This window comes from Neopelma chrysocephalum, unplaced genomic scaffold (genome assembly GCF_003984885.1).
Source record: "Neopelma chrysocephalum unplaced genomic scaffold, ASM398488v2 Primary Assembly neopelma1_43, whole genome shotgun sequence".
NCBI classification, from domain to species: Eukaryota; Metazoa; Chordata; class Aves; order Passeriformes; family Pipridae; genus Neopelma; species Neopelma chrysocephalum.
Genome location: NW_020897702.1, coordinates 3223466 through 3238050, shown reverse-complemented (window position 1 = coordinate 3238050; position 14585 = coordinate 3223466). Strand labels below are relative to the sequence as shown.

At 37.1% G+C, this 14585-nt stretch overlaps 1 protein-coding gene across 5 annotated transcripts in view; it reads left to right on the top strand.

Moving 5' to 3' along the window:
- The window catches only part of BRCA2 (BRCA2, DNA repair associated), a 37025-nt gene that overhangs the window by 20364 nt on the left and 2076 nt on the right, over positions 1-14585 (top strand). For 4 of the 5 annotated variants that reach the window (XM_027677762.1, XM_027677761.1, XM_027677764.1 and 1 more), the window contains exons 14-25: positions 7-425; positions 1404-1594; positions 2202-2389; positions 4678-4848; positions 5151-5502; positions 6089-6244; positions 8342-8486; positions 11216-11337; positions 12386-12587; positions 12806-12972; positions 13061-13196; positions 13832-14088. In XM_027677762.1, coding sequence (XP_027533563.1) covers positions 7-425; positions 1404-1594; positions 2202-2389; positions 4678-4848; positions 5151-5502; positions 6089-6244; positions 8342-8486; positions 11216-11337; positions 12386-12587; positions 12806-12972; positions 13061-13196; positions 13832-14088 — 2506 coding nt within the window. Of the gene's footprint in view, positions 1-6; positions 426-1403; positions 1595-2201; positions 2390-4677; positions 4849-5150; positions 5503-6088; positions 6245-8341; positions 8487-8952; positions 9202-11215; positions 11338-12385; positions 12588-12805; positions 12973-13060; positions 13197-13831; positions 14089-14585 lie in introns of those variants that run through there. The other variant, XM_027677765.1, reaches the window with a different exon arrangement.

The following is a 14585-nucleotide window of genomic DNA, read 5'->3' as shown; positions in this document are numbered from 1 at the left end:
CTGTAGGTCAACTAAAGAACGACAAGAAGTCAGGGATCCTACCCTTACTCTACCAAATCAAGACTTCAAAGGATTCCAATCTAAACCTGCCATTTTTCAGCACTGTACACTAAGGCAGTCTTCAAATGGTACTTCAGGGGTTGCTGCTCCATGTAAGGCCTCAGCAAAAGAGAGTGAAGAAACAAGAAGTCTGTACAGATCTGGCAAAACTGTTAAAACTTTTATTCCACCCTTCAAAACCAAGCTGACATTTTCTACATGTGAACAAAGCAGCAGCAAAAGGTGTGACTCACTGATCAGCAAAAGTATAACTGAAGAGATGGAATTAAATCAGATCACGACTGAACAAAATACTGCTGAACCTCAAGATCACCAGTCTTGCATCCAGAATGCAGCAGACACTGACATAGAAAATGGCAATTTAGGTATTTTCAGATTTTGCTCACTTAAGTATTGTGAATACTAACTGTCAGAATTAAACCTTTAAGGGTTTTTTGTGTATTGTCAGACTTTTTTTTTTGATAAAAAGAAACTTCTTCTTAAGCTCTTTTCTTTTTGTGAGAAAACTAGGAAATAATTACTTTCCTAATATTTTATATTGCACTCCTAACAAAGCATATGTTACTCATCTCTAAAGTTAATTAAGAAGATGAAAAATATTTCACACAGTGCTTCAGAAACAAGATAGCTTATGTTTCATTTGATACCTGATTTTTTTATATACCTCTTAAGTAAAATAACCTAGGAACCTTAGATTAGCCTTGCTATACTTCATTCACTTTTACAGAAGCTTGTTTTCATCATGTTCTCTAATTAAAATGTAGGGTTCGCCATATAAATGGTTGATTGTGTCATTTCCAAAGAGGTGGAGTTTAAATGCACAACTGTTTGACTTCAGTGTGTGGGCTTATGCCTTCTGAGCTCTCTTGAATGTTCCACTGTGTGTGATTTTTATAACTATTATAATCAAATAATTGGATTTTTTTCAGAAGGACTTGTATATATTCGAACAGGTGTATGAACATTTACAGAATTAGATCCTGTATTTAGGTCAAAATCTCAAGATTACATTAGTTAATGTAGTCATCAACTAATTTCATTTGGAGTTTTCTGTGAAGACTGAGTTCAGTCTGATGAGAAAAATATGTGGCTCAAAGTTTAGTTCAGGGACTAACACAAAATTAACATGAATATATAATTTGTTTCATATAATATTATTCAAATGCTTTCATTAATCACTGCTTTCAAAATGCATTAAACTTTGAATATTTAGACTTGCAGTTTCTAAAAATCTGCAGAGTGGCATAGCAAATATGCTTCTCTCAATCTGCTTTTGTAGAGTGACTATATATCTCTATTTGATATCTATTTTAAAAATGTTTTGGGTTTTTTTTTCTTTGCAGCTGTGGTCAGGATGGTGACAAATCTCCGCTGTGCCAGAGATCTGCAGGAAATGAGAATTAAAAAGAAGTGCAGGCAAAATATTCGCTCACAGCCAGGCAGTCTTTATGTCATTAAAACCTCTGCAAGCAATAGAATCTCTCTGAAAACTGCAGTGGAAGAGAAATCTCCTAGTTTTTATTCTACAGAAGAGGTATATTGGTATCTTTTTATTGTTTGTCTTTTGCATCTGTTTCTCAAGAGGAGCATATAAAATCTCAGTAGCTTTTGAATCAATATATTCTTCAGTTTTTAGGTAAGAATTTAGAGTAGCTCTTATACCAGTTGCTGCAGTATTTAAGTAGCTTTACATATCCACATTTTTTAAGACAATTCCCAATAATAAAGGTCATAAAGTCTCTAGTGTTATAGTCAAACCAGAGAAGCATCAAAAAAGGAAAAAAAATCACCAATTATAGTTGCTATTGACTTTTAACCCATATGAAGTGCTGGTATAAGAGAACAGTTAAAATTTAAGCTTAGGTAAATCTATATGAAAAGCCTCTTGCTTTCGGTTCAGTGAAGGTGCAAAACCTACTGACTTTTTTAAAACACTTTTGAAGCACACTGTGATGCTATTCTGCTAAAATAATTGCTGGGAATTCATTCTTCGTGGATTACGTATAAAATGACAAGATAAACGAGCTGTCTCAAGCTTAAGGAAATATTTAATCTGAATTTTTAAGATTAGATATTAAAACTCTTAGCTGAATTCTTACTGTATTGTCATTATTTTGTCTTTTTCATCTAATTTTTTTCAGCTATACACATATGGTGTTTCAAAACATTGCATACAAGTTAACAGCACAAATGCAGAATCTTTCCAGTTTCTTGTCAAAGATTTTTTCAGTAAGGAGTATTTGTTAGCTGGAAATGGAATGCAACTTGCTGATGGAGGATGGCTAATACCTACAGATGAGGGAAAAGCTGGAAAAAAGGAGTTTTACAGGTACTGTTACTTATGAACTTGAGATAGCTATGCTATTTATTAGTTATTTTCTTATACCCAAGAATAAATCCAATGGCGTCATCTTTTAAAGCCTCTGACTACTTTTTTTTACTGTGCATTTTTAGTACACCTCTGTTGGGGTAAAGATATTGTAGGATTGTAAATTTGCTATGTAGATTAATGTTGCTAGTGATTGATCTTCAATGACCATTAAAGAAAGCATACAAAGTCAATTTAGAAAATTTCTGGAAATTCTTCAATAGTGTAAATAGTCTATTAAAAAAAAAACAACTATTTTTTGATGGGAATGAAGGTTGATTTCAGAGGTGCTTAGGGCTTCTTTGACAGGACAGGGATGAAAATGCTTTTTTAATATCACTTTTTTAAAGATGATGTATAATTTGAAGGAAACCTAAACTACAGTAGTAATGCACTTATTCATTCAAGCCTTCTCTTAAGTAGATGTAAGAACCAAAATAGGTGCAGAAGCAACACTTGCTCTTGCATTCTTTCTGGTTCTTCTATCCCTCCTTTTGCAGATCCTTTAAAATGAGCAGGAAAAAATAGTGTGTTGAGTACACCTCTCCTAAACACTTCCATGGAAATTATGTTTTGTTTTACTGTAAGCAAGTGTGTATGTTGTAACTTCATCAGCAGCATGTGCAACAGCACAAGGAACTACCAATGTACTGTTGTTGCAGCAAAACTTCAGAAAATACTTAACTATTATTTTATTATTTCCTTTGTTAATTTGGATCATAGAATATCCTGAGTTGTAAGGGACGCACAAGGATCATTGAAGTCCAAGTTGTGGCCCTGCAGATTTGAGATGCTCTGTTTTCAAATCAGTGTCACTGTTGGTGTTCCTTCACAAAATGCTCAAGGCAGGCACCTGCATTTGAGTAGTATTTGTAGTCAAGCATGCATTGCCAATCTAAGTAATGTCAGAATTCAAGAGGTTTGCAATATTTGCTTTGCAGTACCAAAGTGTGACAGAGATAGGTCTGTTCCAAGCTCAAGAACTGTTTTTATTTGTAAGTTTGAGTTGGTGAGGTTGGTGCCAGCAATCCAAAATGGGAAAATTGACTATTATGAGATGTGTACTTCAGTGTTGTGATCTGTACTTTCTCATGAGAAATTGCTTTCTACTTATGCTAGTGAGCCAGAATCATTATTAGCTTCTCCCACATGACTTTGAGAAATGTTTTTGGTGTCAATGATATTTTTTCATCATGGGAGAACTGGAGATGTTGTATGCAGCTACTCAGTGAAGAACAATCGTGCTGGAGTTCACAGAATCATAGAATAGTTTAGATTGTAAGAGACTGCTGGCAGTCATCCAATCCAAGCCTCTGTTCAATACAGTTTGAATTAGATTAGTTACTCAGGGACTTGCCTAGCTGAGTTTTGAACATCTCCAAGGACAGAGATTCTGCAGCCTCTCTGGACACCCTGTGTCATTTGACCATTCCCATGGTTTAAAAAACAAAACAACCACCTTTATTTCCAATTGTAATTTTCTGTGTTCCAGCTTGGTCTGTTGTCTCTTATCCTATTGTTGTGTGCTTCTAGGAAGAATGTCCCTGTTTTCTCTGAACCCTCTAGTCCAGTAGTCATAGACAGCAATAAGGTCTTTTTGGCTTGTTTTAAATTCAAACAAACCCAACTCTCTTAGCTTGTATGTCATGTGCTTAGCCTTCAAGATCACTTTGCTGGCCCTCTCTGAGGTTTGTTCCAGTATACCAACACCTTTGTCCTTACAAATCCAAAGCTGGACAGAAACTTTCTCCCAAGTGCTGAAGAGAGAGGAAGGATCACTGCCTTCCTGGCTTTGCTCATAATACATCACTTCTCTAAATTTGGTGTTATCTGTAAACTTTCTGGGTCCCCCCAGCCATCACGTAGGTTGTAATGAACCCATCAAGCAAGCAGGGGAAATTGCAGGGCTGAAGGGGAATTGAGCACGCCTCAGTCCATCTATGCTATATGCATAACTGCATGAAGCAGACAGAGCACGTCCCTGGAGCTGCTGCTGGGTCAAGTATCTCCGTTTCAAGGATACATACCTGTATGCACATGTATGCTGCCAAGGCATATGAGGACAAAACTTCAGTATTCAGACATTAACCAGATCAGGTGATGAAATGTAACCTTCCTGTTTTCAGTGTAATAAATATTCTTTTGTTAATGTTGCCTATGTACATACACTGAATACAATGCTAGGGCAAAATAAGCAAGTTAAAACTTGAAGTAGATTTCAGGTTAATTTATTAACCCTTTATCTGCAGAGCCCTCTGTGACACTCCTGGTGTGGATCCCAAGCTAATATCTGAGGCCTGGGTTTACAATCACTACAGATGGATTGTATGGAAATTGGCAGCCATGGAAGTGTCATTCCCACATGAATTTGCTAACAGATGTTTGACACCAGAAATGGTGCTGTTGCAATTGAAATATAGGTATGTGTATTGCAATGTATTTGGACCTGTAACTTGTGGTACTGTATACTTTCTAAATTACAAAATTAATACCTCTACCTTGCATTTACTTGCGTTAGTAGAATGCATACATTGTTAAATTTATGCATAGCAGTATTAAAAACATAGTGCTTGTTATTTGCAAAAATTTAGATGACATTTGCTTTGCTACAGTGGTGCTTAATTGTAGAATGAATAAGCAATAGTTTGCTAGAATTGCATTTAAAGAAAAACAATATGATGGGTTTTGTTTGCTTTAACAAAGCCTGAATGCTTTTTTGTAGGTATGATTTGGAAGTTGATAAAAGTAAACGATCAGCAATCAAAAAAATAACGGAAAGAGATGATGCAGCAGGTAAAACACTTGTACTGTGTATTTCCAAAATCATATCACTGAACACCGTTGTATCTCCTAGCAGTAGCAATAAGAATGTGGAAAATAAAAAAGCAGCAGCAATAATTGAAGTTACTGATGGCTGGTATGGAATTAGAGCTCTTCTGGATCCACCTCTCAAAGCTTTCTTAGATAGAAGAAGGCTGACTGTTGGTCAGAAGATCATAGTGCACGGAGCAGAACTTATTGGCTCTCAGAATGGATGTACGCCACTGGAAGCCCCAGATTCCCTTATGTTAAAGGTAAAATAAAATATTAGTTCAGCTTAAATGGATGTGACTGAGAGATGTGATAAATGCTATTTAGTTGAGCCACGTTCTGTAAACAAAGTTATCAGGGTTTTACAAACAGATGGAGCTTTGTTGAAGTTTAAGAACCAATTTGTAAGATGTGACACTATTCAATAGGGTTGGAAGAGAAGTTCGTAATACAAAATTCTTCCAAGTTTTGCTATGTGTTTTGGCAGTTCCAGCTCCTTAATTTGGTGAGAGGGTGGACTGGCAGGGGAGGGCTTTGACTTGTTTGAGAGTGCTTAAAGAGATGGATGAAGTTTCAGCATAACACTGTTGCTCCTCTGGTATAAAGCAATGGCTTGTCTCATAGATACTCATTTCCTTGAGAATTTTAACTCATCAAATTTTTAATTTCTGTTTAAAATACATTTCTCCAATGTGAAAGGAAACCTTTAAAATGTGATATGTTCAGGTGTAAAAGTGATATATTCTTAGCGAGGTCAGTGTGAAGATGGTCTTTTCTGTAGATATAATAAGTTAGATATAGTTTTGACCTATTAGTGACAGTTTATTATTCATTATTTATCTCATTCAGATTTCAGCAAACAGCACTCGATGTGCACGATGGCATGCAAAACTAGGATTTCATCAGGATCCCAGACCTTTTCCTTTGCCTTTGTCATCGCTTTACAGCGAGGGTGGTGCAGTGGGCTGTATTGATGTAGTTATTCAAAGAACTTATCCTATTCAGGTATGGTGTAAGTATTTTATGAAGCTAACAGGTTCTGTGAGATCTAAATTATATCAGTTAATTGCTATATCATTCTTTAACTCAGACATAATTTAGAGAGAGCTAAAAAATTTAAGAAAAGGTACCATTATGCGTAAAATGAACAAGAGTGGTTCTTGCAATGTGCACGTATTTAATATTTGAGGACTGTATCCTGTGGTAAGAAAAATTTGAGTTTGTGCTCAGTATCTTCTGGTTGGTTTTTCTTTCAACTTCAAAAAGCCAGAAAGAATTGGATTTCAGTTCTGGAATCTAAAAAGCACAGCACTTGTTTTAAAGGAGAAAAAAGACATTGACAGTTTCAGCTCCAAGAACAAGTGAAACTCAATTTTTTTTATTTTTACATACATACTAACATAGAAGTTGTATATTTCTAGCCTTTAGTAAGATTAGTTTTTCTTACATGTAGCTGACTGTATTGTTTAAGTTCTATTATTTAAAAATATGACTGAAAATACAATGTGTGATTATGGTATACGATAGAATTAAGATCTTATAAATACCACTTAATATCCAGACATTTTAAATATAGTCAGACTACACTGCAACTACTTGGTTTTATAACAATTCCAGCCACAAAAAGAAACAATATTTCTTTTATCTATCAATCCTTTTAATGTTAACAGTTTAACCAGGATACAACTTTCAGGTTTTATTAACTTTTCTCAGAGTATATTATACTTGGCATGTACATACAGGATTTTTTTTTCATTGCTTTCTTTCTAAGGTGTTGTTTAACTATTGGTTGGTGTAGAATGAATTCTTCAAAGTACTAGCACTATTTGGTTTGGATAATTACTTTGATATTTAGATCATTGGTTTAATGGAGGAAATTGCAGCACCTACTATGGGAGCTGTCTGGTAGAACTAACATTTATTTAGGTCTCAAAAAGGGAACTGTAATCTGTAATCACATCACAGTTAGTGGTTTCCAGGCTGGGGAGGAAGGTGGTGCTTTGTATCTCACTATATCAAGAGATTGATGTACCGATATACTTTTCTCTTTTCTAAACCCTGAGACTCTTGCTCAAACATACCAAAATTATAGGAAGATTTGAGCTGTCTCTCTCCTTTTACCTCAAGAGTCAAAGAGTATAGGAATCACAGTAGCCTTAACTAAATATGTTAGACTGTGAATAGTGCAGGAAAGTATATGGCATGGAATTAAATGAGGCAGGCAGAGCCTATTTCAACAATTAACTGCCTCATAAGGATTAGTCCTGCAAGCTTTCCTCGTCCTGCTTTCAGTATACTCTCCCGCTGCTGCTTTGTGCTAATCCTGGACCTAACCTGATCCTGTTGCTTAGCTAATTTAATTTATTGTTTATTTTAAACCAGGAGTAAGTAACTAATAATAATTTAAAAAAGAAAACCAAACCAAAAAACAAAATTAACTGCTGTCTATTGAGTTATCAAACTGATATGGTCTGCTGAGATCAAATAGGTACTAGAGCCAGTGTAAGGGAGAAGACAGAACTGTGCAGCAAAAAGGAAGGGAAGGGACCACTTACTTTCATCAGCAGTAACGTTGTTTGGCTCACCTGTTTCAGTCAAACCAATTCTAGCAGGGTTGTGGACAAGGCTCTAGTCCTGTGGAACCATTTCAGGCAGAAAAGGTTTAAGAGCAGGACAACATCATAGTTCCTTTACAGCATCGAATCTGGTGTGTTAAAACAGGCAATACAATTGATGTGGAAAGACAAATTGGGTAGAATGCAGTCTGGTATACTTTTAAGCATTGAGTTTGATGGTTTGTATCTCAGTGTATCTACCAGTGGGATCCAACTGTCTTTGAAATTACATCACTGATACTTATTACTTCAAGCTATGGTTTCTTCAGCTGTTAAATCATCTGATTTTGGATACTGCTCCATTCTGTCTATGTATCTTTAAAGTGAAGATTTATCAATGCTGTAGTTTTTTGCCTTTTATCTATTATACTGAAAGAACTTATGATCATTTTCAAAGCATTTTTGCATAACTGAGTATTAAAAGGAAACTAGATTATGTTAAAAATAATTTTTATGTCTGGGTTTTATTTGAATCTTTTTATTTCAGTGGATGGAAAAGACATCAGCTGGTTCATATGTTTTTCGTAATAGTCGAGCTGAAGAAAGGGAAGCTGCCAAGCATGCAGAGGATCAACAAAAGAAACTGGAAGCTCTGTTTGCAAAAATCCAAGCAGAATATGAAGAGCATGAAGGTAAAGCTTTCATTCTTTCAGAATAAGTATTAAGAACACAAAAACATTCTTGACGTTTACAGAAGAATCTTAAGAAACTGTCAAAAAACTTCCCTGGGGATAGAGAAGCAGAGATGGGATTTGGGGTTATTTTCTTTGTTGTTTTTGTTTTTGTTTTGTATTTTTCTAGATTTTTGCTTCCTGTGTATCAAGACCTTTCAGTATAAAACAGTTACATGCTTATTTCCTTGGCTTTGTAGCTATCTAGGAAACTCTTCCTGAATGTGTTGGTAGCCAGGCTACTAAAAAATTATCATTGAGATGATGCTCAGAGAAGTGCTATGGAATTGTAGAATTCTTAATTTCATTCTCTTCAAGGACCTGATACTGTAATGATTCACCCACAGGTGGGCACTGCTGGAATGTATCTCAGTAAACCTGAACACCAAGATTAGGCATTTAGCATCTTTCCTCACAAACATTGCAGGACTGTGGAGACACTGAGCTCAGAGGAGCTCCTAAATGGGACAGGGACCCTGCTCACAAGGGACATGGAGAAGGCCGAGTTACTGGATGCCTGTTTCACCTCACCCTTGACTAGCAATCCCAGCCTTCAGCAGTCCCAGGCTCTGGATACCATGGGAAATTCTGAAGCAAAGAAGACATAATCTTGGTGAAAGAGGTTGAAGTTAGAGAACACTTAGGCAAACTGGACATATGTAAGTCCATGGCTGGTGACGAGCCAGTCAGCCTTACCTTGATTCTTGAGAAGGTGATGGAACAAATATTCCTGGAATCAGTTCCAGGCACATGAAGGACAAGAAGGTGATTTGGAGTATTCAACAGGGATTCACCAAGGGAAGTCATGTTTGACCTGCCTGACAACCTTCTGTGATGGAATTACTGGCTTGGTTAGATGAGGTGAGAGCAGTGCCTATTGTCTACCTGGGCTTCAGTAAGGCTTTTGACGTTCTCCCTTGAGATCTTCATAGAGAAGCTGGTGAAGCATGGGCTAGATGAGCAGTCAGTCAGGTGGATTGACAAGTGGCTGAACAGTAGGGTCTAGAGGATGGTGAAGAGTGGCATGAAATCTATTTGGAGGCCAGTAACTAGTGGTGTATGCCAGAGATCAATACTGGGTCTAGCCTTGTTTGAACATCTTCATTAATGATCTGGAGAATAGGACAGTGTACTTTCAGCAGGTTTGATGATACAAATTTAGGATGAGTGATGGATACACTAGAGGATTATGCTGCCATCCAGAGGGATTTTAGCAACTGGAGAAATGGGCTGACAAGAACCTCATGAAGTTCAACAAAGCAAAGTGCAAATCTTGTGTCTGGGGAGGAACAGTCCCATGCACCACTATATGCTGGGGGCCACCCAGCTGGAAAGCAGCTTGGCAGAAAATGCCCTGGGCGTCCTGGTGAACAAGTTGAGGAGTGTTGCCAGAAGGTCTAAGGAGGTGATTCTTCCCCTTTGTTTAGCATTGGTAAGGCCACGTGTGGAATGCTGTGTCCAGTTCTGGGCTCCTCAGTACAAGAGAGGCATGGACACACTGGAGACATTACAAGAAAGGGCCATGAACATAAGTAAGGAATTGGAGCATCTGACATAGGAAAAACTGAGAGAGCTGGGACCTTTGAGCTTGGAGAAGAGAAGGCTCAGGGGGATCTGATCAGTGTACATACATACCTGAAGGGACATTGCAGAGAAGATGGAGCCAGGCTTCTGTCATGGTGTCCAGTGACAAGTCCAGAGCAGTGGGTACAAACTGGAATACAGGGAGTTCCCTCTGGACATCAGGAAGCACTTTTTCACTGTGAGGATGACCAACAGTGTTGCCTAGAGAGGCTGTGAAATCTCCGTCCTTGGAGATAATTAAAAGCTCACTGGACTTGATCTTGGTCAGCCTGCTGAAGGTGACCCTGCATGAGCAGAGGGTTGGACCAGATGGCCTCCAGAGGTCCCTTCCACTTCAACCATTTTCTGATTCCATAATGGGCTGACACTGCACACCTCTGCCAGTGATTTCTAGCAGTAGTTCTAGCATTGAATTTGTAGTTGAAATCAGAGATGGTTTTATAATTCTTAATTTCACTGATACGAACTTCTGCATGTCGGTCACCTCACTGTGGTGTTTAATGTTTGGTAAACTTGTCTATACTAGACAAGTTGTCTTGTATGTCTGCTAGCACTGTCTGCTATGCTGAAGGAATTAATGAAAATGCTAACAGCAAAATGACTTACCTAAGGAGAGTGTAATAGTTTAATGTAATGAAGTTAACTTTGCTTTTAGCTGATGTCCTAAGGAGGCTTCATGTGCAGACCTGTTGTCCCAGATCTTGGTATCTTTGAGACTTTTCTGCTGTATGAGAGGAAGAGGAAGTGACAGACAGAGAGAAAACATAGTCAAGTATTGATGAAGTTTCTTGGCAGCTCATCAAGTCTTCCACCCTCTTCTAAGTGCAGACACTGATACTGACTTCCCCAAAATTTGTATAATATTCTAATCTATGTTGTATTTAAATGAATGAGATTTTTTTCCTCTTTTTTCCTAAAATTTTCTGCTATCTTCCTGAAATATATATATATACACACACACATATATCAGTTCCTATATATGTGGTTTGTATTTTTATTCTGGCAAGGCCTAAGTACTGCCATGCTTCTTACGTAATAATTTCTTCTTTCACTTTCAAGTGTATTGGTTGCACTCCACATGATGGTTTTTTTTTTTTTTCCAACAGAGAGAACTACCAGAAGAACACCAAGATCACATGTAGTCACAAGACATCAAATCCATAATTTGCAAGATGGTGCAGAACTTTATGAAGCAATTCAGAATGCATCCGATCCTGGTTATATGGAGGTAACTAGATCCTACTGGGCTAATTTTGAAATGCTTGTGAAATAATTTACAATTTACTACCTCTTGCTAAAATAAACTGTTAAATCACTCTTTATTTTTGTTGCCTTTTGAGATTTCCTACAGCATGTTTATTGCTAAATAAATTAAGATTAAAAATTTTGAAACAAATTTAATGAAGTCTTGTTGAAATAGATTAATAATAGTTTGGATGGCACTTTTCTCTTGGTATAAAAATCCAGGATATAGCACAATTAAAAGTTAATGTTACTTGTAATTTTATTACTTTGCTTTTTCTTGCATATATGAAAACTAAATTAATCTCATAAGTCTAGAGTTGCGTACACATATTCTTGCATGCTGTTCACTGAAGTGTTTGAATCATTATATTGTCATTGTTTTCTTCATTCCCTGTTCTAGTTAAATCATGACTTTTAAGTTTATGCCTTTATTAGTAAAGATGCAGGTGATGAGTCTCTGCCAGTTGTCCAAAATTAAATACATGCCTTACCTTTTGCAAGTCAGGATCCTTGATGGTCTTTAAGCCATATGATCTATGGTATGCATATCTCTGGTGCTGCATGTAAAGGCATCTGGGTCTTGAAGGCTTGGTCAGAAAAGTAACCTTTCTGTTGCATTTTAGTGTAAATTACTGTCAGCTCAGAGACAGCAGCCTGAGGAGAAATGCAACCCTTCCTTCATTCTTACTGAAATTTCTCCTAATATGTCTTCATATGAAACAGGCAAGCATGCCTGTTATATTAAATATTCACCTTAGTTATGCACTCTTAAGCAGGTTTCTCGCTAATTGTCACATAAGAACAGTTTGTAATGTAATGCTCTGTGGAGACCACAGAGCACCAGCTGAGTACCAGTCAAGACTTGATGCCTCTTGTTGTTTTAACATACCTCATTTCAAGTCCTAGTAGTGTATCAGTTGAACAATAGATTGCTTGTAACAGATGAACACTTAAAGAGGCTGTCTAAAAATCTTGACAGTGTTTTTTTAATTAATAAAAAAGATACTGAGTGCATTTTCTCTTGGTTACAGGGATATCTCAGTGAAGACCAGTTAAAAGCTTTGAGTGCCTACAGGCAGTTGATGAATGACAAAAAGCAAACTCAGATGCAAGAAGAATTCAAGAAGGCTTTAGAGTCAGCAGAACAGGAAGAAAATGGTTGTTCCAAAAGAGACGTGTCTGCTGTATGGAAATTATATGTGGTAGACTACAGAAAGCAAGAAAAATATAAAGGTTAGTACTTGAAAAATTATAAATAACTTTTAACTAAACATGGTAACTGGCCAACATAGGTAGAATTGAAGAGTTTCCCAACAGTATTCTAGCTTGCATGTTATTATTTCCAGTTTGGTTTAGGGCTTTTGGGTGGAGGGAGTGTTGTGGATTTATTTTGTTTAAAAGCCTTCAATTTAGTATTGCACAGCTAATACATCTTATTCTGATACTGGTAGGAGTGATACTGAGTATCTGGCGTCCACTGCTGGATATTTGTTCATTGCTAAAGGAGGGCAGTCGGTACAGAATCTACCAGCTGTCAGCATCACAGTCCAAAGGAAGGGCAGACTCAACTAACATACAATTAACAGCAACAAAGAAAACTCAGTATCTGCAACTATCAGTAAGTGCTTTAAGTGCATAAAGATGTGTCATTAAAATCTATCATGGTCTATATGTGTGGTAAACACTGAAGTTTTGTGTTTCTTAAGGTATCACAGGAGATGCTGGTACAGATTTTCTTTCCAAGAAAAGCTCTAAAATTCACCAGTTTGTTGGATCCTTCTTTTCAGCCACCATGTGCTGAAGTCGATTTAGTCGGAGTTGTAGTTTCTGTTAGCAGAACAGGTACGTTGTGGACCACATTCATGTTTTCCCATTGAATAAGCACTGAGTTCTTTAGTTCAGAAGTCAAAGGTATCTTGGTATTGTACCTGCACCTCAGGCCTGTGAAAACCTGTGAAAACCATGACATACTGGCAGATAATTCTGTTTTCCTAAAGCAAAACTGTCTCTGCTTATTAGCTCAGGAAGTTAGTAAGGCAGGATCTAAGCTCAAGAACAGCTTGTCTTTATTTTTTCTATAAATGGTGGATGCGAGTTCTCGCATTTGCGTTCAGCATCTGCAGCAGTGCCACCGTGCAGATATGTGAGCTCCCCCTTTTGTGCACAGTGTCATGGAATGAGTGGAACACAGGGACTGGAGCTCATGGGTGGGAACATATGGATAATCTTCTGAATAAAAAGGAAAAGCACCATAGGAGTATTGTTTTTAGCCACTGCAACAGAGACTTTGAGTTGTTTTCTGTAATCAGTAGGGAGCTGGTGTAGAGTATGGGTGAAGCGTGCAGACAAGCTGCCATGTAACATTTATGATTTCTCTTTCAAGATGTGTGGGACCTTTTTTTATAGCTACAAATTGTGGTAATCAACCTTTACTTAAGGATGCAGAGGTTTAATTCAAACTTTTTTCTTGCTTTTAGGTTTCGCTACTATGGTGTACTTATCTGATGAAAGCTGTAATTTTGTGGCAGTAAAGATCTGGACAGATCTCAGACACTTTGCTATTGAAGATATAGTTGTCCGCTGCTCACTCGTTTCTGCAAGCAACCTTCAGTGGCAATCTGAATTCAGATCAGAAATTCCTGTGCTGTTGGCTGGAGATCTTTCTGTGTTCTCAGCCAGTCCAAAGGAAAACTATCTTCAAGAGAAGCTTAATGAACTGAGAAGTATGATAGGGGTAAATATGTAGATGTTTAGTTTGATGATTAGTTTTAGTTACTGCTGTGTTACATTCTTCACCAGAAAGTCTGTTAGTACTAATAAATCTTTAAAAGAAGTAATACACATAGGGCTGAATTTGAGGGGATTTTCTGGGAGATGGAGTAAGGTGTTAATGCAGTTTTCCTGGAGGACTCTACATATGACCTATTGAATGTCTTTTTTTTTTTTTTTTAATTCAGTTCAACCAACACCGTCTTTAGGATGTGCCACAGAATCTGCTCTGGCTGGCAAAGCATCTTGTATCTGTCAATAGTGAATCTGTCATGCACAGTTTGGCCTCTAGCCTTTTAAAAGCTGAAATTTACTCTCTTGCTCAGTGGAGTTTATTCAGTATTGGATTGTTGATTTCATTTATTTATTTTTTATTTCAATTTTCTAGCGTGCTAAATACCATGTCCTGGTCATGCATTCCCATTTCTTACAGAAAAATAAGTTTAAATACAAAAGAATTTT